This window comes from Balearica regulorum, chromosome 14 (genome assembly GCF_011004875.1).
Source record: "Balearica regulorum gibbericeps isolate bBalReg1 chromosome 14, bBalReg1.pri, whole genome shotgun sequence".
Classification (NCBI taxonomy): domain Eukaryota; kingdom Metazoa; phylum Chordata; class Aves; order Gruiformes; family Gruidae; genus Balearica; species Balearica regulorum.
In genome coordinates this window covers 8366539-8393713 of record NC_046197.1, presented here as the reverse complement: position 1 = coordinate 8393713, position 27175 = coordinate 8366539, and the positions used below count along the sequence as shown (strand labels likewise).

General features: G+C 36.4%; 1 protein-coding gene across 3 annotated transcripts in view; it reads right to left on the bottom strand.

Annotated features, from left to right (window-relative positions):
- GABRB2 (gamma-aminobutyric acid type A receptor subunit beta2) overlaps positions 1–27175 on the bottom strand; it is a 175865-nt gene that overhangs the window by 12301 nt on the left and 136389 nt on the right. For all 3 annotated transcript variants that reach the window (XM_075766498.1, XM_075766499.1, XM_075766497.1), the window contains exons 8-10: positions 15858–15995; positions 14509–14661; positions 13145–13389 (exon numbers count right to left, since the gene is read on the bottom strand). In XM_075766498.1, coding sequence (XP_075622613.1) covers positions 13145–13389; positions 14509–14661; positions 15858–15995 — 536 coding nt within the window. The remainder of the gene's footprint in view (positions 1–13144; positions 13390–14508; positions 14662–15857; positions 15996–27175) is intronic.

Here is a 27175-nt window from a genome sequence, read left to right as displayed (position 1 = left end):
AATAGGAAAAAATGGGAAAATGGCCTATTGATGTTCCATCCTCAGCTTGAACCTTACACCAACTTCTTCTAAAATATCGCAGAAAAATCCCTGGGGTTTTTGGAGTAAAGAGTATAAATCGCCTTAGCCAACCAAGAAAGAAAAATAGAGAGTACACTGTGATTCAGTAGAAAAGCATCTTCCTCCATTTCACTTTTGGCCAAGATAATTCAGCCCAATGCAACCTCTAGTGAAGTGGAAGGAATAAATTATGTAAGGCAGGTATGTATTTTCCATTCTAGTGCAGCAAATATAGTTGACCATAAACAGCAAAGAGGTATCTGATTCAGGAAATGAACTTGTAACTTTACTTAGCAGATACATTAATTTAATGGGACTTAAATAAATATTAACGTTACCCATGTTTTCAAGTGAATTCCTGTGAATGAGACTTTTGTTCTCAATCCAAAACCATGAATAATGCATATACATGAGGAGGAAAAAATTTTTCTTTTCTTTTTTTTTTTTTTAACCTGCAAGAACGTACCACAATGGTGGAGCTAAGTATTAGTTAAGGAGAATTCTAACTGGGAAATCTTCAAATGTGAATAAGCTTCATATTGATTATATTTATAGGTAGTTGCCCTCCCTTCTAGAAATTTCAGGTACAGATTCCTTTATTCCTCCAGAAGACTGCAAAATCATCATTCAGATCAATTAAAATTGTAAGTGATTCTATCTTAAAAATGAAACCCCTCCATGAAAAAAGAAACCTCTTCTATTTTAGAGATAAGCATCAAAAACATCTCCAGGAGAAAAATTGAAAAATTAATCTATCTGAACTTCCTGAAAGCATTTATTTTTACAAGACAAATTTTGTAAATACTAAAAGGGATAAAAAATAAAAATCAATCTTTGACTGAAAACAAACATAAAGGAACCAATGTAAGCAGAACAGGAATTTTTGAAATTTCAAGTTACAATTTTCAGTGATAATTTTTTACTACTGAGACATTTAGGAGGAAGCAAAGGAAGGTGATTTGGAATAGAAGTCTTCTGGGGTATCAATTAACAGCAGCTCTAAATCCTACTGTTTTGCCAAGAAACAAGGTGTTAGGCAGCCCAGATTCTTACTAATACTGCTCTGATGATGTATTTCTTAAAATATCATCCCATTTATGTGTATGCATTTAATTCCCTTGGAGATAACATAAATGAATAACACATCAGCAAGAACCTACAACCTAGAAGATTCTCTAGGTTCTCTCTTCCATCTGTGATAAATAAGACCAAAATTTCATCAAACTTCCATTATGCCCATAAGCAAAGTCTCCTATTCCATTGTCTTACAAAATATACTTTAACAGATATACCCAGCACTAAAAATACACTACAGAAACACTTTGCAAATTTTCTTATATAAGAAAGCTTCATAAAAGATGAAAAATGCATGGAACGTGATTATCATTGCAACCGCCAAAATTTCTAAGGTATGATTTGTATATAGTTATGGTTTTGATATATGAACTAGACAGGAAAAATAAGGCTGATAATGTGCTCCTCTAGAACAGACTTCTGTAAAATACATAGATGTTATTTTTCTTGTTTGAGGTCAAATATGACATGCAAAGCACTATACAGCTTATACTTGTCACGAGAGTGGGTGGACTGTAGGACAGGCTCCCAGTGTTTCATCCATCTGACCGTGATATACTCAGTCATCAACAGATTTAGGCTCGTGAGTTTGCGGAAGACCAACAACATAATTCTTAGGCCCAGCCCAAAAGATTAACAGGGCCAGAGGCAGCACGAGGTCCCTGGAAAAACTCTGGGAGCAGTGACAAAGGCCAGAGAAAACACTGGAGAGAAACTGCATTCAATTCAACAAAACCAATAAAATTCTTGAGATGTTTCTATGGAAAATCATTGACAAGTTTTCATTACAAAGAAAATAAAGATGAATTTCCAACTGTTGACAGTGGATTTCTGAACTAAAACAGATCTAGAAATGTACTTATTATGATCACGTTCAGTGCTGATTTAGAAGCCTGAAATACTGCCAGTTCCACAGCTATAGATAATGCAGGGCTCAGAGGGCTGGTTCTGACAGTATTAGAATGAAAAGTCTTCTGCTTTAAAATAATCAAAAAAAATCTGAATTTGTTGACTGAATTAGAACATTCATGCATGATTTACTTGTACACTGATAGTCTGCTGTTTTGGGGAAAGTCTAACATTTTGTCACTCATTTAAAAATGACTGACAAGAATGAAAAAACTTTGTTGCCAAGACATGGTTAGTCATTTCACATTTGTTTCTAAGTAAATTTCTGTGTATGCACAACACATACCAATATTATATATCATTGCAAGTTTTGTATTATACTGAATTTATTTTCTAGAGAAAATAAAAACTGGATTATAGCATTCCTCCTGACATTTTGGTGGCCTTTTGTGCTCGTAAATTTAAACCAAACTTGAGTTTGATTAGTTAAATGTATTATACTTCTATAGCAATACATATACACACACACATATAAAATATGGATAGTAGGCCAACTTCAGAATACATTTAAAATGAAGGAAAAGACTGGGGGTTTTGGCAACAACGTGCAGTTTGTTCTTGACACACATAATTTTATGGAAACAAGAAAAATATATTTTACTAACATGTAAACATGGCAGGTCTTTTTGTAAAACATGATTATGTTCAATGTTATAAAAGCTTCATAAGACGCATTTCAGGAAGGGTGATCTATTCACAATTTAGAAAGCAATTAATGAGTTCATGAGACCAAATATAGGCTTATGTTTAAATTGCAAATTATTATATGTTGTATATACCTCATAATAAAAAAAGGAAGAAGAAATAAAAGCTGAAGAATCACTCCCCAAAACAGCTAGCACTCTTCAAACAATATCTACATGGAATCAGCTTTTGGATTTCCTCCTCCAGCTATATTATCATATACTTTAACAAACAAAAGCCCTTCCATGCAACAACTGAAACTTACGTAAAGACACTTTTCCTACCCCAAACTGCTATAGCTTGAAAGTATAAAACCTCAGAATTCCATCTAGCAAAATGTAAGCTAAAATCTTCCATTTCTGAAGACCTTCACTTCCAGATACCTGGAAGAACCTTTGAATACTCAAAGAATACATGGGCAGAAAGTGGCCCAAACAAAATACTACATTAAAATAATCATGTTGATCTAGGCTGTGTGCCCTTTACCTGTTGCATCCCTCAGGCCAGCCCAAAAGCATTAAGACAACTCTATCATCAGAAAGTTGAGTTCATTTTGGGGACATGTGACAAGTAAGGACAAGTATGCAGGGCTTTTTGTATATAGCTTTAAGATGCATTAAGTTTAAGGAGAAGGCTCAACAAGTTTTTCGGGTGGGGAAGAAAACTAAATTCAAGTCTTTCACGCTTCTAAAAAGAGGAATAGAGACATAAGAATAAACAGGATTTAGACTTCTATGTTTTAATGTAACCATACATCATGACAGAGGAATTCCTAAAACTAGCATCTACGGAGTAAAAAAAGATATATTCAGATATATAAAAATATGTATGTCTATATCTGTATATATACACGCATATAATTTAAGTTTAGGCGTAATCCTACTGATGTCCTCCTAAGTTATGTGAGAAACTAGCTTCTGGTGTCTATCCTTCTCCATATGCAGAATTCTGGGAAAACAGCTAGTATCCAAAAGAATAAGAAAGTGAGTTTACCAGTGAACATAGGTCTTCATAGCCCAGCACGACTTTTTCATTAAATTTAACATACATGTATGCAATACACACCCTAACACTCTTTTAAGAAAAAAAATATGTATATAATTATACAATTTGTACCTGTCTACATGGAGGCCCAGTTCATATGCTACATTACTACTATTTTGCTATGAATGCTGCTAGATACGTTATTGTTTGAGCTATTCTGCTCGTTAACCTTGCTCTATCTTTATCTTCATGCAAGACAAGTAGTCTCCGTGACTGCACCATGTCTCTCCTGGGATTTAGAATGTTTCCGCTGTTGGGAAAACACAAAACAAAATGATTTTGAGGAAAAAAAAATTTCTGAAATATTGGGAAAAAAATCTTTAGAATGTGTTCTAATACAGCCATTTTAGGTTTTTGTGATAGGGTTGAAAGTATTAACTTGCTTCAGTCTAGGTAATCTTACAGCCTAAAGAGCAAACAACAAAGGTAAAGCATCATAATTAATAGTTACCAATAGACTAAAACTGGGCAAAAACTATAAAAGAGGGGTTTGAAATATGTATCCTCCTTCTTACCAGTTTGGGATACTATCATTCTGATTATGAAAACACTTCTGATATGATTTTTGGATCACCTGACATCGATTTCCCCTAAATTAGATATACCAGGGCATTGCTATCTGCAAAAAGAAACCAAACAGATCATGATTTTAGACTCTATAAAGGGGTTGACGAAGTCACCTTCTACATTATAATAACATTTATACGCTTAGTGCCACCCTAGTGTACACAATCCAGTGTTCTCAAGATTCATGAGCACAGCCAGGCTACATCCCCTAGCACATAACATTTAGAGTTACAACTTATTTTTTGGATAGAAATTGGCTGACTCATGGCCATTCAATTAAGCCTTGTCGAAGTCTTGAGAACTGATCTGCTTTGGGAAATCAATTCACCAAATTCACTAGCCAGACACGCCTTCTGGACTGCAGCTACGTACATTTCTTCTATTTCACTGTACATCATTTCCCTTTTTTGTGCCTTATTTCCTCACGATCTGAAATAATTACAGAAACTGCATTAATGGATTCTTTTTTGCAACCAAAAGTGTATTTAATTCAGGGTCACTGGCGGATAGCAGGTTTGTAGATGCACTACAAAAGCAAAAGGGATATTGTGCTTTAAACAAATGGAGTGTACACACGCTGTTCTTACATTAATTAAACATGGCATTCGAAGGAGCGCGGCTGCAGAAAGAAAAACTCACGCAGTTGACTTGACCTTTATTTAGATGTCATGTGCAATACCACTACAGATTGTGGAAATAAAATCACCTTCTGACTGCTTCTGCAAAGTGCTGCGGGCTAAAACCGGAACTTCCTCAAATTTCACTCCTATCAAACCTCAGGTTTCAAAAAAAAAAAAAAAACCCCAAAAAAACAACCCACAAACAAAACCCACCACCACAAAAAGGCTGGTTGAGCAGCCTGTGCATTGCTGATTGTTTCATATGTTCCTTAATAATGCATGAATGTAAAGTTAGGAGAAAGGCTGAGCTTTTATAATCCTTGCCTACTTTTATTACATATCCTTCAATAAACTTCTGTGCAAGGAATACCTTCTGACCCTGGATCAAGAATCAGTCCTCATGCAGTTTTACCTGTGCTGCAAACAAAAGGAAAACTCTCCTTGGAGGGGAAAGGAAGAGGATGAAATTTCAGCTTTCACTGAAATTTGCACAGCTGCAGCATGACCACCAGCAATATAGACAGTGAGAATTTCATATTTTAGACTGAAATTTTAAGAGCTTCATGTTGCCTTAGTGTTTTAATATCTGTTCAGTTTATTAACTGAGTCTGTACATATAGCCATTTTTAAATTGCTCTTTTTTCCAAAAGCTTTTACAGTCTTCTGCTTACTCATGTTTTATACCAGAAGTACCTCTCCTGCATATGGTATAAGGTGCAGTTCTAAGTAATAAATACTGCCTGGTTTTTGGTACCTTTGTGATAATTCCTCCTTGCTAGAGGTGCATTTATACGTTTTCTTCAGGTAGAAATGAGCCAATACTGCTGTTAACTGAAAAGGCCAGAGGCAAGCCAGCAATAAATCAGAGGGGAAATAAAAGTATTAGAGCTAATGAGCATTACTTTGGAGCAAGGTGTATTATCTTGGGCCTGAAGCCCTGTTAATACATCTTTACACCTTAGTCTGAAAATTGAGGAGAGCGACCCTGTCTGTTTGCAGTGCACTGAAAAGCTATCACAAGCTGGCCTGCAAAGGGCCACGTGTGTGTGTGTATATATATAACCTCAATGGATTCACATTGGCTCAAGTTAACACACTCCTTCATCTAATTCCACCCCTCTTTCGAAAAAGAGACATCTATGGATATGCCAGTGAAAAAAATGCACAGGCTCTTCCACTTATCCCCTAGTAAAGTGGTGAAAAGAAGTTTGGAGGCTGTCATGGGAAATGGCAGGCAGTAAAGCAATACCTGAGCGGACTCTACGCCATTTCAAAGTGGCGACTGCAATGGATGACGCTGTTGGCACATTGAAACAGAAAGTACTCAGTCCTCGTGTTCAAACAGCACATATTTGAGCCAGTGAATCCAAAAATGGGCACCTGGAGAAGGAGGATGCTGTGGGAGCCTTGTTTCCTTCCTAGACTATACAATGGCCAGAAACTGCGCACCCTCAGCCTGCCCAGTTGTACAGGTGAAAGAATTAGGTGCAATCTACTGGTGAAACTGGTAACTGCATGGTCTTGTTTGTCTTAAAACTCTGATAATGCAATCGAATCCTTTGAAAATGAAAGATCTGAGGAGAACTATTTAACTTCTCTGGTTAAACTTGGTCAGATCTCTTTTCCTTCGTCAAAAAGGTGTAGGGGAAAAACTCAGCAGCTGAGACAACTTGAAGGGGAAGAAAGTTACCATGTTAAGGGCACACAGCTGAGGGCAGGGTAAGCTTCTCTTTGTTCTTGCCATCTCGTCTCCCTTAGCAACGGTGTGCTAATTTGGATATAACAACAGTGGGTCAGGAGGACAATAACTTGCAAAGATACCTATATTTGTTTAAAACTTCTTAGCTTGCTAAGCCCTGTATTCATTCTTCAAGAGAACATTTCTATTCTGATTCAAATCTATTAATATGCTGTTTAATCTCATTATCATACTAAAGTTCCGTGTTCTCAACTTGTACCCAAATTTCTGATAGAAAAACATCATTAGTCTGACAATTTCACTTGTTTGTGACTTGGCACTGTGTAACAGCAATGCACTGTACCTTTCAGGCGTGCTGACCGAATACCTTACGTAATACAAAGACTACTGAATAAAGAATTACTCATTGTTTTAAAAATACACTCAGTATATTTTAAAAAGTCTTTGTGTTCAGAAAAAGCCCTTATCTAAACATGCAGAGGTTAGCAATGTCAGTTCACATTTATTTAAAAAAAAAAAGACTGCATAAATCAGTATAAACAGTTTTATGAAGTGTTGCATAATATGCTGACATTTTCCCCCTCTTTTCCAGAGGGAAATTGCTTTATTAATGCTCACAATAACAACAGCATGAGTGCAAAGTTAGAGGCAGAGTTTTATTTATGTAACTTATGTTATCATGTACTTCAGGTATACAGCCTGTAGACTTATAGCATCTCTGTGCTTTAAGCTAGGTTGGAAACGTCTAGGCTTCAATTATGACTGCAACTGTATACATTCTGAAACCACATTCAGTGCTGTATTTACATTATGCAAAACATAATGCCACTTCTGTGAAGCAGCAAATCAAATTACTTTGAATGAATATAACAAACAAATTTTATATCAGAAATATTAATTTGCAATGATTAACTGTTCTAAACCTAGATGATCTAACTACAAAGAAAAAAAAAATCAGAAAAAAATTAAACACTACCTGAATAACATGCACATAAGAATTAGAGACACAGGACTAGAAATGGGAGGCAAGATGCACCAACTCGTTATATGGTAATGCACCTATAAGGTTTGATATCTGGGTTGAAAAAAGTATCACATGCTGTTTCTAGCTAATATCCTGGTAAGGAAACCATAGTGATGTCTAAGACAAGACTGACAAGGAGCTCCATCAAGAGATGGATCTGCAGCCCTTCCTTTAACAAGAACCTTGATGTAGGAACTGATATCAATACTCACAGCGAGTATCATCTCTGCTGCCTGACACACTTCCAGTCTCTGGTGCTTTGGAAGAGGATGGCATACAGCTGCTTTTCCATTATAATCAGCCCTTGTCAAATGTACAGCTGGCAAGATGCAAGAAGCACTTCTTTACAGAGGGAGAAGAATCAGCCTTTCATTCAGCCCAGTACATTTACCATGGTCTTTACAGTGACAGTTCTGGTTTCCATTAAATTACCACATAGCTGTAACGGAGATTTTCTGATCTATCCAGAATAACAAATACACAGATATCACTGATATTGAAAAGCATTTTCACCTTACTTACACCTCCAGAGAAGTCAATTAATGTATGTAGTAGTCTGGATGAAATGAGTTAGACAAGCAACTGTGGAAAAAACAGCAATGAATCCAAAAGACGTAACAACAGCATAGGAGGCAAGTTGACTGGAAATTTAGTAACACAGGAAAATATACTGAAAATACAGAGCTTGGGAGGTGATTGGACTGCAAATTCTGAACAACAAAGACTAGAAGATGCATCAGACACATCACAGTGATCAGCATCAGCAAGTCCATCTATGCCACAGTTCAAAGACAGAAACATCCAAGATAAAATTATTGGATCCAACATTGTGAGAGAAAATTTAAAAGTTAATAAAAAATGCCTTGGCTACTGGATTCTGGAAGAAACTTAAGGAAAATATATCAGTACTGAGAGAGCATCAAGAAGCTCCTTACTTGAACTGTGATAGCAAAAATTAAGTATATTATAAGGGCTGAGGGTCTACGTCAGAAATTATTCGCAGTTGCACCAGGCTCTACACTGAGATCCTGGTTAGGTTCATCATATCCTTGAAGAAAAAAACAGGCTTCTTAAAGGAGTAAACGTGAAGGGTTATATCACAGCAGCTTGCTTCCCTCCCCTGCCCCCTTCTATCCTGAAAGGAAACAGAAACCAAAATTACAATTAGAAGAAGAAAAGCCTCATAGAGGCTTCTAGACCAAATCCTTCCAGACCATTTTTATGCAATTACAGAATTAGCAGATGAAAGTTATGGATTTCAGTAAAGCCTTTGACATCTTATCTTAAAACTGAAGAGATGATATGTCCCAGATACATGTACAATTGCCCATAGGAAGACAGTCACCTGAATGATATTGTGAAGCCAGAGGTTGTAATTTGGCCCTGTTTTTTTACCATATTTGTTAATCATCTGGAAGAACCACAGACAATATATTAGATTAGTGCCCTGATCCTAAAGAAAAGATAGCATGACATGTGCCTACAAAGGATGAAAGGGATGCTGTTGGCCGTCAACATTCCTATTTAAAATAGAGAAATCCACAGTATAAAAATGCATAACAATGGGTTAGAGTATATATACCATAATTTATGGAACATATTAGGTCTTCAAGCAGAAACACAACACTCCCAGTTTACCTATCCTTATAGATACACTTGTAATATTAGGCCATTCAGAACTGAAGAGATTCAAGAACTTGAGACTATAAAGATAATAAAGGCATTTGAAGAAATAACGTAAGATAAGATGATAGGCTTGAAGTGAGGAAATGATGTGAATGCTATCTCCAATAAATGAAAGATGTCTAGTGTAAGAAGAAAGCCAGTGATTTATCTGTAATCAACAATACGACTGTTTACAGACAGAACAATTAGCCTTGACAAAGGCAAAAGATGACAAGTTAGACTAAAGGAATAAACTGCTGAATGCAGTTTGAGAAGCTTCAAAAGTGGAACAATCATACACACAGCCATTTTAACCTGAAGTCACTGCACAGAAAACTGAGCACGTCCAATATAATTTAACAAGTCTGTGATAATGTATCTCCTGGTAATCGAGTCTTAATCTTCCTTGAGTTTTATGTCTGTTAAATTTCTCCATGATTTTATTACTCAGGTTTCAGAATTAAAGAAGCAAATATAGATACAGGCCCAATTCCTTCTCTTCCTTTCCCTTACCCAATGCAGAGCCAACAATCTTTAAAAAATGAGGGAGTATATAAAGTTACAATCTTCTGTGATGATTCAGACTAGAGATATATGGAAGAATTTTTTTACGATGAGAGTGGTGAACCACTGGCACAGGTTGCCCAGAGAGGTGGTAGATAATCCATCCCTGGAAACATTCAAGTTCAGGTTGGTCAGGGCTCTGAGTAACCTCATCTAGTCAAAGATGTCCCTGCTCATTGCAGGGGAGTTAGATCTTTAAAGGTCCCTTCCAACTCAAACTATTCTATGATTCTAAAAAACCAAAACTACCACATTGGGTATATGACATGAATACAATATGAAATTTAAAGAAAGATTTGGCCACAGTTTCATCTGGAATAGCCCAGGGGAAGCTCTGCAGGCAGCCTGGTGTTCACTCAAAAGGAAAAAAATAGGACATTGTCCTCCCGAGTCACCAGATCTCCAAGGGATCACATTGGATTCAGCAGATATCACAGTCATGGACGAACAGCTTCTGTTGTGCTTCCATACTGTTTTGCAGGCTCTCTAGTATCTTCTGAATAACACTGAACATAAATAGAGACACTACCAATGTCTGTGCCTGCCCTGGAATCTCTCCATACCAGAGAATTCAACAGCATAAAGGGAGTATGTATTAACTTCTACTTTGATATTGCAAGTAGTCGTGGATGGAAGGACTAATCTGCACTTGTCTCGCCACCTTTTGTTGTTCAGAACAGTTTTACACCGTTACAAAAAATGGTGTTGGAATCTGAAGAAATCTATTACAAATTTGCTGGTCTGTAAGTCTATGAACAAAGATGCTGCACTACCATCAGCAGTTCCAGTAACTATTCATCTGCCTTTTTTACAATGTCTACGCTGAATGCAGTAACAGAGCTGTATAGAAGTTTTCATCCTGATGTTTTGAGGTTTATTACTCATGGCATTAATGTTTTCTCACATAGTATCTGAAGTCACAAACATAAATTCACTGTATTCCATGCAGTGATACAAGAGGAATCTAGTAACATCACAAAGGAATACTCATACTTCGTAAAATTAGTCCTTCAATGTTGGATCTTAATTAGAGATGGAGTGTTTGTTTGGTCCCATTTCTAAAATACTTGCTTAGGTTTTCATAGAAACCTGCATCTGAACAAAATCCAGCAGTTCAGACCCATTTCTGGTTCTTGTACATGAAAATAATTATATAATATTTGGCCCCCTTTCGTAGATAAAATATTCAGGTCCATTAAATATGAATCTGTTTTCTCGCTGCTGGTCAAACAGCAAGAACAGCTGTCAGCTCCCTTCCTCCTCCCCAGAGCAATCTATGCGCAGTAGGACAGTGTTCTCTGATCACTACTCTTTTCTGATCCTCTCCTATTTGATTCTCTACCTACTGCTTAAGGGATTGCAAACTTGATTATCAGATCAGAGTGGATACCAGAGCAGAACTGCCACAGACTATGAACCATGCTGGCCTGGTATATTAAGCAAAAGGCTCACTATAAAAAAATATAAATAATGTAAAGTTGTATACTTTACATCCCAGTATACTTTGTGTTAATCCTGTAGGCTGGTGAATTTCTGCAACAGTTATTGGAATTTATTTTGCGTACTAGATTGGATTAGTAGACTAGTTAGTGCTTTCAAATTCTAGTTCATGATTAGCAATTTGCCACTACACTTTGACTATTCTGTTAGATGACATGTTATGAATATGTATACAGAAAATGTTGCAAGTGAAACAGTATACAAAAATATACCTCAGCTAGTGATGACACTGACACCTATGGACCTTAAATTTCCATTGATGTGAGAGGAAAGACTTCAGCTAAACGCAGATCTAGTCTCCTAACATGACCTACAGGGTTTCTTAGTTAAATAGGTATGATTGTTTAAAGGTAAACTGAGTTTTAAAAAATAAACTTGACAAATTAAGTAAAAGCTTGCAACTTTTTTCACATTGCTGAAAAATCACCAATAGAAAGAAAAAGATTTTACAGTCTTTGTGAACTTTACAATGGTAAAAGGTGATCTAAAAGGTACCATAACATCAAAATTAATCTCATCATTATGCATTTGCCTTCATTCATTAAAGAATCTCAAATTGAAAATAAAAAATAAATTAATGGGTGAGATCTGAGCCATGAAAATATAATCCTCCATCTTAAAAGACTATAAACTATAAAGCATAAAACTGTTTCATGCTATCAACATGCGATGAATTTTTGTTGTTCCAGCAAAAATGGAACGAAATGTTCCTCTGTCTGCAGGCAAACTATCGTAGTGTAGAAGTTCTGAACAAACATGAAAAATTCCACCACCAGAGCTGTATGAAACTTGTGTTTCCACTTCACAAATAATCACTTTGTTTTTCTGATTTTTTTTTTTTTTAATTCAGATTTTGATCTTTCCCCCTTGGACTATCATGCTGAATTAAAAATTCAAAAAGGTTCCTATGTCCCTGCCCCCCACGTCCCCTTCCCCCCAAAAAGAGAAGATAATTTAACTTTATTTAACGTGAAAGTTGTATATACATTTCACACTGAGTACATTTTAGCATTCAGCCCAGATTTGCCACTGTGTGAAACTCGTCCAAAATGGTCAAAGTGAAAAATGACAAGTGCTTTATGGTAAGTGCTCCATTTTCATTAATCATAATGGATACTTCTTCCAAAAGTGTGTTATCTTAGCAAATGTATTTTGTGTCTCAATTCTCCATCCCCAGGGGACCATTTTCAGATTCAAAATTAAGTGCACAGCAAGTTGATGCTTTATTTCTGAGCAGTTTCTCATTGAGTCAACAATATCCTGGGCCATTATATGTTGAAAATATGCAAACTTTTCAAGCTTTAAACACATCTGTAGCAAATATTTCTTATCCAGGTCATCTGAAAGTTTTATGAAAGTAGGTTAAATTTAGGTTTTATTTCCAACATTCCATACAGCTCTTACTAGAATATCAGCTATAGCCATCATTTTGGATTTGTTCCTTTGGATACAGCTCAGACATATTTAACTCTACATCCTGACTAAGAAAACATCTCACAGTAAAGCTTAACTGAGCACATGCTTTAGGAAAAAAGTCATTCAGTTTTCCAAACTAGAGGGCAGCATTCATTGCTGAAGTGGCTAAGTACACCGCTCTGCAGAGCTAAGACAAGATCATAATAATCCCACTCCACTCATTTTCTACAAGAAATTACATTTTAAAGCTCTGTCTGGCAGAAGTGAAAGTCTGCCTTGCTGGGGCAATGCTAAAAATATATCCCCGTTTCTATTTACCTTATTGACATCCATTCGCAACTTCTCATTGTTGGCATTGGCAGCCTTTTCTGCCGCTTTCTTTTGACGCTGAGGTCCCCTGCCAAAGAAGATGTAGTTGACCAATGCATACTCCAGCAGAGCCATGAAAACGAAGACAAAACATCCCATAAGGTACATGTCAATGGCTTTCACATATGGAATTTTGGGAAGAGTCTCTCGAAGATGGGTGTTAATTGTTGTCATTGTGAGTACAGTTGTGATCCCTGGAAAAAAGAATTGACAAGTCTACTGATTGAATTAATTTTAAATTTCTAGCATAATAGCTCATAAATATTCAAATGCTAGAGCTGAAAAATTCTAGGAGATTTTTTTTCCTGGGGGAAACCCCCCCCCCCAATCTCTGTCGATATTCCTTATTTTTGTCTTTAATTTTTTGTACAGCAAAGACAATTACACCTGTAATATATGGCATTCGAACAAATAGTTGTTGGATACTATGAATATGTTTTTAATCAGCTAAACTGTAACCTTCTCTAATGAGACTCAGTTATAAATTACCAGCCTAGAATCACTGTTACCTTGCTTTCCTCCAGCATTTTCAGGATATCTTCAGTCTCGAATTCTTATGGAAAAATGCTATACAGAAAGGCCTGGACAAACTCAGACAGTATTCTCTAAAGTTAAAATGTCAAATTCTTAATTGTATTTTTTGTGGTGATTTACTTATTTTATCTATATGAGAGCTGTGCTGGCAGGAATCAGTCTGATTTATACAGAATTTGGCAATACATACTCGTACTTATTTTTGTAACATGCTTGGATCCTCTGACAAGGGGCACAGTGTAAACAAACACACATGGGATTAGTGATAAGATGTAAGAGTAGTCTAGAGATTAATTAGGGAAATAGTTTTGCTTTCAGAATGTAAGGTAACAGTAAGGAAAAAAAGCCCTCAACTTAAGGAGAAGTTAGCTATACAACACTCGTAAAACTTTATTTAATTCATACCTGAAAGAAAACACGATTTATAATCCATAACACAGTGCTGACTGTGTATTCTGGACTGCCATGGGCAAAAGCAAACTAAATGCATTCTCTTTGGAGAAAAACAAGCAGTAAAACAACAACAGAAAACGTTGAGACAACTAGGGTAATTCTGGTTACAATAATTATACAGTTACTTAATTCAGACATGAAATCACTTTAATTTTTATTTAAATTGTCATGATTTAAATGCTGATTCAAATAATACAAAGCTTAACAAGCCAGACATAAAAAGATCTAACAGATTTATTTTTCAAATCATGCACTATCCACTAAGCCAGAAGCAAGAAAAAGCATTCAGCTAATGCACATTGCATGAGATGTGTAAAAATGCCTACCTAAAGCAACTCTTGCAGCTGAAGCGTCATAATTAATCCAGAAGGAAACCCAGGACAGGATAGTGATCAGAATAGAAGGCATGTAGGTCTGCAGAATGAAGTAACCAATGTTTCTCTTAAGTTTAAAGCTGAGAGACAGCCTTGGGTAGGCACCTAAAAGAGAATATTTAGTATGGCCATAATTTACTTGTATAAAGCCTGAAAACATTTTTCTGTCATTTTGGTTTTATTGTTTCATGCAACACAGAGTATACACAGAGTTGAAAGATACAGGATAATCAGCTGCAGAATTTCTAGCAAGAATTGGGATGAAAAAATCTTTTATTCTAAGGGTACAAAGATGCTCTAGGTGAGTATCTGCTTGTAGTCATAATATTCAATGATCAACAGCCAAAATATATTTCAGACCATCAAAGCATGGAAATGCTTCTTCCCTGACAATCTACAGTATGCCCACTTCAGGGTAACCCTTATTCTAACTTTCTCTCCAAGCAACGCAACACTTGCCCTTTATCGCTGGACACCAGAAATATTTTGGTGTATGAAACACTTGTTGAAATGGTGCCCAGACATCACTATTCAAGTCCCATTTCTGTTTGGTTTCAAAGAATTTGGGATGCACGACCCTTATATACACCCTCCAAAGATGATTTCTATCCACATCTAGAAATTTAATTTTGAAGATTTTTTTTTCTTTTTTTAACACAAACAGCAGCTTTCTCAAGTAGGAGGAGAACATCACATAGTAATAGCCCAACCCAACTTTTGTCATTCTTGAACAATTTAATATGTCAATTGAAATGTTCTAGTTGTTTCTTGTTTTGTTTTTTGTTTTATGAAATCCAATCTTATTTTCTACTCCTCCTCAGAAGGCACCTTTTCAGCCTTTGGCAAGTCATATGCTTGCTAGCATAGGCTGAACTTACAAATCCTATGGAACAAGGATTGTTCAATATTTTGTCTAAAACATTCACAGCTTGGCACATGGAATATCTGCGAATAGTAAGAAGAAGGTTCCTAAATTTCCTACAGGCTGGGTTACTCCTTGCTGGGTTTAGGGCACTGAGGTGTTCAAGTGGCTTAATCAGTTTTCACATGAAAACAGAAAATAGAGCTTATTTGACTGAACCTTAACTTGACAGACTGTGTGCTCTTCATATGTTAATGAGCGATGCCTTATACACTATGAAAGCTGTAATAAAAACTGCTCCTTTCGAAATTTACAGTTGCTGCTCTAATTTATTCTTGTTCCTATATTTTTTGCTCAGATCCTGAACTGCATGTTGAGAATTAACTCATCTCTAACAGTCTTCCCAGTGAATTCCTCTTTTAACTTCCCCTCCACAAACCTGTAGAGAAAACAACATTCTTGGTGATAAGCTTGTAGTCTACAATGGAGAACTGTGGCAGCTCGATCTTTGTCACTCCTGTGACCGCGTTATCACCCCCACGCCAGTAAAATTCAATGTCATCTGTGGTATAGCCATCTATAAAAACAGGAGCAAACAGTTAAGAGACACATCTCTTCTGACATCATGGAGAACAGTCCGGAGAATTAATTCAGAAAATAGCTTCAAATATATTTCTGAAACTAAACCGTTAACACCACAATAGACAGAAACATACAGATAGACACAGGTAATTCCAAATATAATTTCAAATGGCACTCCTAGCTAGGTGTATTTCAATCTTTGGTTTTTTAAAGATACATTATATCAATATATTAATAAGCAAACCTTTAAAAACACATTAAGACTACACACTTTCCATATATAGATAATAACTGTACATTCCACTTAAGGTGACTTCTGACCCCAAGACCGGATCCCAAGTGTGGGTTTGCTGTAATTTCAGCCCCTGGGCTGACACGGGAACACTGGTAACAGAAACGTGACCAGGTCACCAAGGGAGCCCTGGAAGAGATGCTTTCTGTCAGGAGCACCATGATCAGCATAGGGAAGAGGACAGTGAGAGTAGTGTGGGTAAGAGAGAAGTTCAGCCTACAGTTATGTCATGGTGTTTCCTCCGTACGCTGTGTAGTTGATAATCTGACCACAGATTAAAAGGACAAACTCTAGTTCCAACCCATTTAGATTTTACTTGTAAAACTGGCATCATTATTTTTCTGAAAATAGCTTCAATGCAATAGGACAGCCACGTTCAGTGAGGCCCTTGTAGAAGCAACTGTAGCAGACGCAACAGCCACCACTCTGGATGGCAAAAACACACTCACAAAAAAAAAACCAAATAAAGGAAGAAAAAAATCCCACCACCCACAAAAAAACCCCCCAGAAGACAACACATGTTCAGTCATAAACCATATGCATGAAATATGAAACTGGGTTTGCCAAATGGCAGCTGAGCTAACTTGTATATTCCCGAGTTGGTATACAGAACTGAGCAGCACACATCACAAAGAAATCTGCTACAAAATGAGGAAGAAGATGTTCATGAAGTTTTGTAGCTTTTTAAAGGGTTTTGTTGTTGAAAATAACAGCTCAAAGAGAGAATAATGTTTATGACCTTTTGGGAAATTGACATAATAAACTGATATATATATTTGACCTTGATTTTAAATTCTCACCAACAGACAAAAAAAATTACATACTAAACACCATTTTAGAGTGCTCAAATAGCACTTAGTTTCACAGAATAATGGAGATTATGCATTTTGTGATAACCTAGAAAGTATAAAACTGTTTCCACACATCATTAAATTTTGATAATCCAAGCATAATCCAGGTACACAGCAGTACCAGAAGGCAAGCAAGTTCGAAGATACGCACCCAATAATCTGTAAAAACACTGAAGCAACCATAAAAATCTATACAACATACAGCAAGTTTTTGAAGTTATTTGGTAGTTACATTCGCATCAACAAACAGCTTACATCAATGGGCACTGATTTATTTCCCCTGATACTTTCTCTCTTGTTTTACCAACAGGAGAATCATCAAAGGAATAACTGAACATAATTTGGACTAATACCTTCCCATAATATTTAGCTTCTCTCCTCTATTTGGACAGTGCCATCAAAAAAAATGACTGCATTCCTCTATATTGAATTTTTGTGAAACAAAGAATCTCATAGGTATCATAATCTTTGTATCTGTTGTTCAGAGTCTAAAACAGGAGAGGTCTGAAGAGGAGCCAAGATCCCTGCTATCTGTCAGCAGAAGGCCTATCCTCTGTAATCAAACAAGCACTAACCGTGACTCTGCATTCATATTGATGCTTCTTACAGACTTTGTGATACAGCAAAGCATGTTCAAATCCGCATTTTTCATCAGAACTCATCAGCTTTGAAGTTGTCTCATGAAGATCAACATGTGATTGAACTTTGCTTTTCACTTACTGCAACTTTGTATAGGAAAACCTTTAGCACCCCACATAGAACTGTCTCAGACAAACTTTACAGTACAGAATTGTTGCATGTTGACCAAGAGATGCTGTACACAGAGATAAGAATAGTTTTAGCACAATTTCCAATAGCGAAGCAAGGCATCCTTAGTTCAGCCAAGACTGTTGTTAGAAATGCTTTTGAATTGTTCTATAGTATCAGTTAAATTATTTCAAGAGTCAAACTACAGACTTACCCAGGAGATTGGAATTATTTTGTTCTCATGAGGAAATAATGTATTTTGCTGCTTAATTATAATTTTCTGAGACTTCCTAATTATATGAGAGCCTCCCTCCCTATCTCTTATTTCTTCAATCAGCCTTGTTCCTGCACAGCATAAAGATAGCGAAAGGTAGATGATGGAAGAGCACAATACTTAAAAAGTTTCTTTCCTTCCAAAATGACCAGAAATACTGAGGCACTTCTAAGTATTGAACATTTTAAGAAATGAAGAATACTTGCACTTAGCCACGTAATTGAGATAACCATAGTTTCTGAACTGACAGACTTGAGCTTTGACAATATCCTGTAATCTTTAATTTAGCTCTTTGACGTTCATTACTTCTTGTGGTAGAAGTTTATACCAAGTTCTGTTTCTGACACTGCTAATGTAACACCTTGGTAACTCCTCTCCTCTTCCCTGGGTTGTGGGCATGAATGTCTCATCCCGCCTGGCCCTCTCCTCTGGTTCTCCAGTGGATACCTCTAAAAGCTGTATTCCAGGAAAACAACTTTGTTTTTGCAAATTGTTAATGCCACCTGAATCCGCTAACAACAAAAGCTGTTGTCTGTTTCCAAATACTGCATGGAAAGAAGGCTCTCTGCCCTTTCTGTGATGTACATAGCACCATTACACCTATTGGTGTCCCTTCTCCCAGTGGAGAAGCAATTGTCCGAGAGGAAGGGAAATTACTGTTAGCATTAGGGCATGGGCTGTTGACAAGTTGTTTGTGCTCTCTGCAGGATACTAGATTTTAAGTACTGCTAGATCTGCTTCATTTGCTTTAAAAGGAAGATCATTTGCTTTTCCGCGAAGATCAATGGTACGTGCATGGAGGTCATTAATGATTGTGTTCATGGCAAGACAGCCTCACTTCAATAAGACATTTAAAAAGACCACGTTTGTTTCGATATTTGTGTGAAGCACAAATCCTTCATTCAGTGCAGTAAGTTCTTTGGTCATTTTTCCAAGCATGACATGGCACGAGGAATATGTGCAGATTCTGCAGACCTGAAATTCATCACGTTGTCATGATATCTTTTACTTTTCTGGTCACAAGTCTATCTTCAGACAGCCTATGTTTCCTTGTCTATCACCACTTTATAATTGTCAAGTCTCACTCTAGGCTTTCAGAGAGAAAAATACAATAAAATCTAAAATAGAATAAAGAAAAAGGAAAAAATTGGCAAGTATATGTTATCAAAAATATAAAAGAACATCCTTAGAGAGTTTAGAAAGAATAACATTACATACCTTGCTGTGAGGTTTCACTCTTTGTGATACTGCTGAGTTTTGCTGATATTCTATCTCAAATCTACCCTGCCCTCCAACAGATTCTAATACCATTTACGTGTTAGTAGGTATCAATAAGAAGAATTTCAAGAAGTCTCTTCAAGCTTTCATTAAAATACTTCTCTCTCTTTCCAAGAAGGATAAATTATCCATTCATTTCATAACATGGAGAAGAGAAAATATTATTATAGTCATCTGCACATAAATGCTATTGTGTACTGCTAAAGTACCCAAAGATAATTGGATTTAAGTCTAATATCTGCAAAACATCTGCCAGAAGAGAGAATGGGCCTACTCATGTCTCTAGTGGATGTTTTACAGATATTAAAGTCCAATTACCTGTGGCTATAATAAACTCCATCTGCAGGTATTTGGGACTCAAAACAACTCTACATACAAGTTAAAATTATTTAAAGACCAACCATTGTAAAATAGTAATAAGCAGCCTAGAAAGAATAATCTGTGGCTCTTGTCAAGAAAAAGGCAGAATTAATGAATGTCAGCTCAGCATTTCTAAATTATCAGATCACATGTCAGTAATGTAGAAAGTAGAGCATACTAAACCCAAAAATGCTGCAAGTCATTTTCGCAAGAATCTGAGCTTAGCACAGAACACTGCCTATTTGATTTAGATTGTAAAAGAACTGTTGGTTTACTATATATTGAATTGTATGTAGCGCTGCTACCAGCACAGAGAATCTGATTGATTGCTTTTTCCTAAATCATTTATATATCAGCAGCAGCACGATTTACTTCACATTCAGAAAGTTCAATTTCTCATTTCTGTCGTGCATCACACATCAGCAGTCAACCAAATCAATACATTGTCCTGGTAATATGGCACCAATCCTGAGAGAAGCAAAGCATTCTCGACTCCCGTTAACATGGACAGGGAGTTTATCATTGCCCGTACACTTCAAGGAACGACAGATGATGAAGCACTGTAGAAGAAAAACAAACAGCTAGTACAACATGAAATAAAACCCTCTTTATACAGAAACTACAAAAATGCCTATTTTTTCCAGTCTATTCAAGAGAAATCAAAATTTGGAAATTCTTTAAATACAATCTAACATGAAAGCTGTAGCATTACAGGCTGAGCATGAGAGCATTTAGACACAAGACAGTTATCAGAAACACCACACAATGGGGAAAAAAAGAAGCCAACTTTTCTAAAAAACCTCAGGATTTATCAGTAGGATCCACTGCCTCACAATGCTTTTGCCTCTACACGACAGCTGGGCTATATTTTAGGTTGATATATAGATACACATACACATCTACAGCGTGCATGCTCTGTAGGAATTCAAACGGTCCATATCACTAATATTACGGTAGCACCTGGAGACTAAAGATAAGACATTTGTTGTTTTGTGGGGGAAAAAATAAATGACATAAACATGCAAAACAGTGAAAATGTGACTAAAACGTAGAGAGGATGCTGAGCCCGTGCATTAACCTCGCTCTGCTCCGAACCACGAGCAGATTGTCTGAGCATGGCTGGAACAGCATTGGGCGATACATGCATACATTCAGCATCATGTCCGAGCTAAGGAGAACTACTCCAGCATTAACAACGAGACAAACGAATCCTGTTGGGAACTGTCTTAATCCTAACCCCGTCTGCTCGAGCTTATCCAAAAAAGTGTCCCTCCAGTTACATCTTCTATCAGCCATTCTGGACACTGTCAGCATGGAAGTACGATGAAGCACAATTTGGCCACTTCAACATTATTTTTGCCCAGCAGGTCTGGCGGCTCAGTAAAAGCTGGCATTACACAATCTTTCTAATCTCCTGAGGTACTTGTCTTTTGCTCACCAATACACAACACAGGAGAACTCAGCCCACAACAGGCTCTGGAATTAAATACTAATATAAAAAAAACCACAAGAAGAATAGCATATACATTGTGGAGAATAACCTAGTTGCATTATACACATGCTATTTTTGAAAAAAATTCACAAAATGACTTCACAATATACAAAAGTCTTTGGACTCATAGGTAGGGAATGAATACGAAGCTGCTTAATCCCTCCTATCTCTGGTGCTATCAGTTGGATTTTCTGTGCCTAGCCAGTCACATTAGAGTAGCTTCCCAAAATAAAATGGACAGAACTGATGGATTATATCTATACCAGACTGAATGTTTTGATTAAGAATATACAAAACATTCTTAGCTGACAGTCTTAAGACTTATTAATTTATTTAAATACAGGCCATAAACTATCAGACTAATTGAGAAACTTGACACCTACAGGCCCTGTACGAGGAGAGGAATACTATACAGAAATATTAAATAAATGGTTAATCCTGTTTATATAATGGATCATGGAACACCTTTAGTAGCAACAACTATATAGTTAACTTATTTTTAAACACAGAATCACCAATTTATCATTTTTCAAGAATTTCTTCAGCAGTTTTGCATTTGCACAGAGAAAACAGCAAAATTACTTATGATTTTAAAAGTAACATGCAAAGCATATTTTGAAATTCCAAACCCCTTCAAAACACTCAAACTTGGTTCACTGCATCACTTCATTCTTCACCATCCATGTATTCATTCAAAAACACAGCCAGAAATAACAAGTTAGAAGTTTTTCTTTGAATTTGCAGAGATCTGCAAAGCTGAGGAGAATACAAGTCACCGTACACTGAAATCACTGAGGTGATGCAAAGGGGAGAAGGAAAGTCAGAGTTTGTGTACTACTGAACACACTTGGCATCAGAGAAACTGGAAAAAGCACATTGTACTTGTTCCGCTCTCCTCTTTCTCACCTCCCCAAAATTCTGTCTTTCTGCATAAAAAAATTAAAATTCTTTTTACATTTCACTTCAAAGACTTTTTCCCCTAAGGATCTGAGGATTTGGATACCAAAGAGGATGCACAGTTTTCTGACTACAGTGAAACTCAACTGATTTTTAGATTAAATTGGTAACATTCTCAAAAAATAATCACCTTCAAGTTGCACAAATGGTTCCTTACTGGAGAGAGTGAGGTGGGGATAAGAAAGAAGGGAAGGAGGAAATGTGGCTCCATAATTACTGTAGGACAGTATACAGCTATTAAAAAAGGTGTTTTGATGGACAAGTGACATGACAAAACTGATTCCAGGGCTCAGAGTAGGCTTTAGCATGGTGTTAGCAGAACCAAGTTTAATTTTCACAGAGGCACTTCAGGCTGATTCTTGCTTACTGTAAGCCTGGTAACTTATAGAATAGGTGTCCTGGTGCAACCCATTAAATGTCATTGCTGGGTTTTTTCCTAATGATTTCAGTAAAGATCATTTGTACTTTAGGGAACTTCCTGCAAAATGCTTTCACAAGTAAGTTTCCAGGGTGACAATACTTCTAGGAAAAGAGAGGGAGATCAGAAACAGCTAAGGAGAACTGTCTCGGTGCAATAATATTAAAAAAACCTCCTAGCTTCTAGAACTTGGCAATTTATTGCAATCTTTCTGCTTCCATAAGCTCAGTTACTCCCACCAGTATGAATGATCTAAAAAGTTATTGGATTCAACACCATGGAGATCCTGCAAGTCTAAGTTCCTTACATAACAGAGTATATGCAGCACAGCGGTGCCTGGTGATATGAAGCTAACGATGCCTAATTAGCCCAAAGCGGGTGCCACATCATGAGATCTGTATTCTTTCTGAGACTCCAGCAACAGCTGGGCACCGCACTGTCCAGTGCTAATCCCTGCAGTGCTATACCCTGGCATTTCCTGTGTAGCTTGGAGCACAGATCTTTCCCAGATCTGTGGCAATTCACAAAGCACGTGCAAGAATGCTCCTCATCTTTTTCTTCTGATCTCCAACACTCATTTGTGCTTGGTGTTTCCTGCAGACCAGGAATGTATTAAACATATCTCAGAATACAATAATGTATTATACATCTGGTCCAGTTTTAATTTTTTAAATGTCTGAAGTTCAGGGATTTCCATCACTATTGAAATTACAGGTCTGATTTCTGTAGGCAAACAAATAACGTTAGATAACCACGCACATTTTATACAGTACCTAGAAACATCCTATCCTATAGTTCTGCCACAGTTTGTATTATCTAACACACTTCATTTAGCAGAGGACCTCTTCTGAGGATAAGGTTGACAACAATGTTAGTTTTGTGCATTAAGTCTGGATCATCTTTGAAGGGGATTTTAGTGTAGCATGGGTGACATTAGGAAAATGTTAAGTGAAAACATGGGTGGCAACTGTTGCTGATATAAAGACAGCGCTAAACGTACTTATTTCTCACTTCCACTAAAAGTAAAATTATAAAAAAAAAATCCCTCAGTCTGTAAATTTCAAAAAGCAAATTAGTATACATTACAACTGTACAATAAAGTTTCTTAATTCCTTATTAAACATATCACATGAAAAAAGAGTTCGTGAACACACAAGTAACTATATTAAACATGAGAAATCTGTCTTATACGTAAGAGACTTTGTAATGAGGGGAAACAAACTAACAAAAAAAAAGCTTAGTTTAATTTGTGATTAAAAGGAGACTATGGTAGAATACTGGGAAGCTGAATATTAAAAAGCCCAGGATAATGGTCTATTTTCTTGAAGCTCAATTTCATTATCAGCTATACAGAAGAATGAGGAAATTTATTTTCACTTCTCATAAAAGTAGATCTTCAAAGACACAGTAGGAAATTGGAATATATAACCATGAGAATGATATCAATCGTTGCTGAGGAAAGCAACATTTAGGCAGAAATTACAAATTGCTATTTAAATGTGAGCTGCAGCTGATGTAAATATGATAAAAATGAATACATCAATTCTTAAGTGATCTATTTCAATGCCATTAAATCACAACATGAACAGAACTTGTGAAAATAACCATTTTGAAAAGACAAGTGCAATCAGGTATAAGCAGACAATGGCCTTTTTTTTCCAGAGTAATCTACAAAGTGAAAATATAAAGTATTTACTACGTTTCATGCCTTAAGAAAATGTTACTGCATCATTCATAACTATTTTCTTCCACACTTAACTTAATGAAATCAAGTCGAAGTTAAACAAAAAGACTAAATATCTTCAATACCACGCTTTGGCATCAAAAATTGCTTACAGACAATGATGTTCGTTTCATCCAGCTCACAAGATCTAACCTTAATAAGAAACTAAGCACATCTCCCATGAAACTGAACTGTGCTAGACACACTGAAGGACTAACTCAGAATGCCAAGAGGCTATTCAATGCCTACCTGAACCTTCTCCCATACCCAAAACCCTCCAGTGTAAAAAGGATGATAATTAAGTGCAAATATTTAATACACAGGGCTAAAAATTTTCACCTGAACAAAATTCAGTAAATGAATCATACATATCAAATATTAATCCAATCATTACATAAAATCTATAAACAAACAGGTGGACAAGAGCTCTGACTGTGATACTTCCAATGGAATTGTGCAGTGTTCTCTGAACTTTTTTCCTAATAATTAAACATGTATAGTGTAAAAAAAAAATCAATTTTATAGATCTTTCAAAACATCTACGGTACATTTTTTTGCATAAGCAGCCCATAACAATTGCATAACCTGACTGAGCATAGTGAGGGCAACATCACCCATGAGAAGTCAGTCAGAGCTGTTTTGCATGAGTGGAAGGAAGCCACAAATACCTGAGGCAGTAAATACCATCATTCTGGTCCTACGCAATTATCCTGGCCGCCTTGTTCTGTTGGCAGTACATTTCCTCAACCAAAGCAATTTTGAAGACCTGCCAGTATGTTGAACCTAATCAGCCTCTTTCTTCCTCTTCTTAGTCTTCACTCAGCAAGTTTCTTGTGCCATGCTTGTGTGTATCTGAGCAAATTAATTTGGTGGTATCTCACTTGCAGATTTGAGGAAATAGCTGTATTAATAAGGACATACTTGCAAAATAGCTAAAAATGGAGTAGATTTTGCATGGGTAGTCTCAACGACCAAAGGATCAAATATGAAATCTCTTATGTGTTTCTAAATGAGGCACATGTATAAGTAATAATTCAATTTGAAAGTAGTTATCTTTTTGCATAATATTAAAGATCCAACTTGGGTGCAGAGGGAAAAATTTTCTATTCTTTGATGCAGATATATACTGAATTTCTCAACTGTATTCCAAAAAGATGGTTTTGAAGATTGATGGAAATGCCCTAAATCCCAACTTTTTACATAAAAATGAACACTGTTTCTGATGTTTGAAAACAATTATTAGCAACTGTATTCTACTCTTGAGCAGGCCATGTTTCCAGGGACAGAACTTTTATAGTAAAATGTACATCCAGACTGAGTGGGTGTAAACGACAAACTATTTTCTCCTCCCACCCTTTATTAAGGACAAAGATCATGTGAGGAAAACAAATACTTATATTTGCACCCTACCATTGATTTCATCATTTCATCCTGTACTCATCCTCATGTTCTGAGCTGATCCCTATGCTTTTATCTCATTTGGCTACATTAACTTGAAATTTAAGCAGAGAAAATTTGGTGTCCAAAACAATTATATATGCCCTGGAAATGATGAAGGGGCTCAGACATTGAATATTGTTTTCTAACACGTAAATAAATCTCCCAATTTTCTTACTTAAGAGAAGACTTCATTGAAAGACTATGTATGTTGGACTTCTGCCCTTTTATCTGATTTAAGAGTTGGTCTTTTCAAAACTGGAAATAGAAGTGAGGGGTACATCCAGACAAATGAATCCGTAAAGCATCATCTACATAAGCTCAATTTTTAATACCTTACAACGTTTGGTCTTGCATATCTAAGTTCCCCACAACCCACTATCAACCTACATTTTTGAAAAGAGAGGAAAAATGAACAACATCTGGCAACGTTGACATTATTTATAAAACTGCATTAATACTCCACTCTGCTTAATTATTCCACAGCTGTATTAAAAATCCAAGGCCACAAGGAGAAAAATGTAATTTGTAAAAGAAAGCCCTGCTGCCTAGTGCCTGTGCCATTTGTTCAATTTAGAAAAATATTTATTCATTAAGATATGTTAGCTTGCAACACAGTGTGAGGCAACGTTCTGGAATATTATTCTGTCTACCTGCAGTATTCAGGACACCATAGTATCTAAACCACTTCTACTTTTAAGTAAAGATCTGGTTATGAAAGAATATGAACATTGCTCTCATTGATTGACCAACAACAATATGCCAAAACCTATTATTGATAAAAGCTAGACATCATTAGAACATTCAAAAACCCACATGTTTTTACACATGTAGAAATATTGTTGTTATGGACACTTAACTGAGCTTGCAAAAATTAATTTTCTTTTACTAATGAGTAAGTTATAATGCCTACTCTTTCTAAAGTTGTCTATATACATATAGATTTGGGAACTTTTGCTTAGCATAGTTTCCTATCTGGACAAGTCCTCTGTCTTCTAAAAGCTTTTTCAAGGATAGTTACACGTACCTTTGCTGTGGAGAACTATTTATACAGTACCATATGAATGCCATTTATAGGAATGTTAACTACAGAACCTGATCTTTTTAGAACTACATCAATATTTCCTCAAAATTGCAATAGGCCTGTAACATTCCTAGATGTCCTTCACACAGCCTGGTTGGTATCAGTAACCACATCGCTGCCTTCTCAAAATATTTCAGTGGGAGCTGTTTCCCTCAAGGCCCAGAGCACTCTTCCGTAGGAAACTCTGTTGTGACACCTATATCAGAAAAGACAGCACAGGTTTGTTGGCAGTATCCCAACTACCGTCCTAGGATGCTGAAAG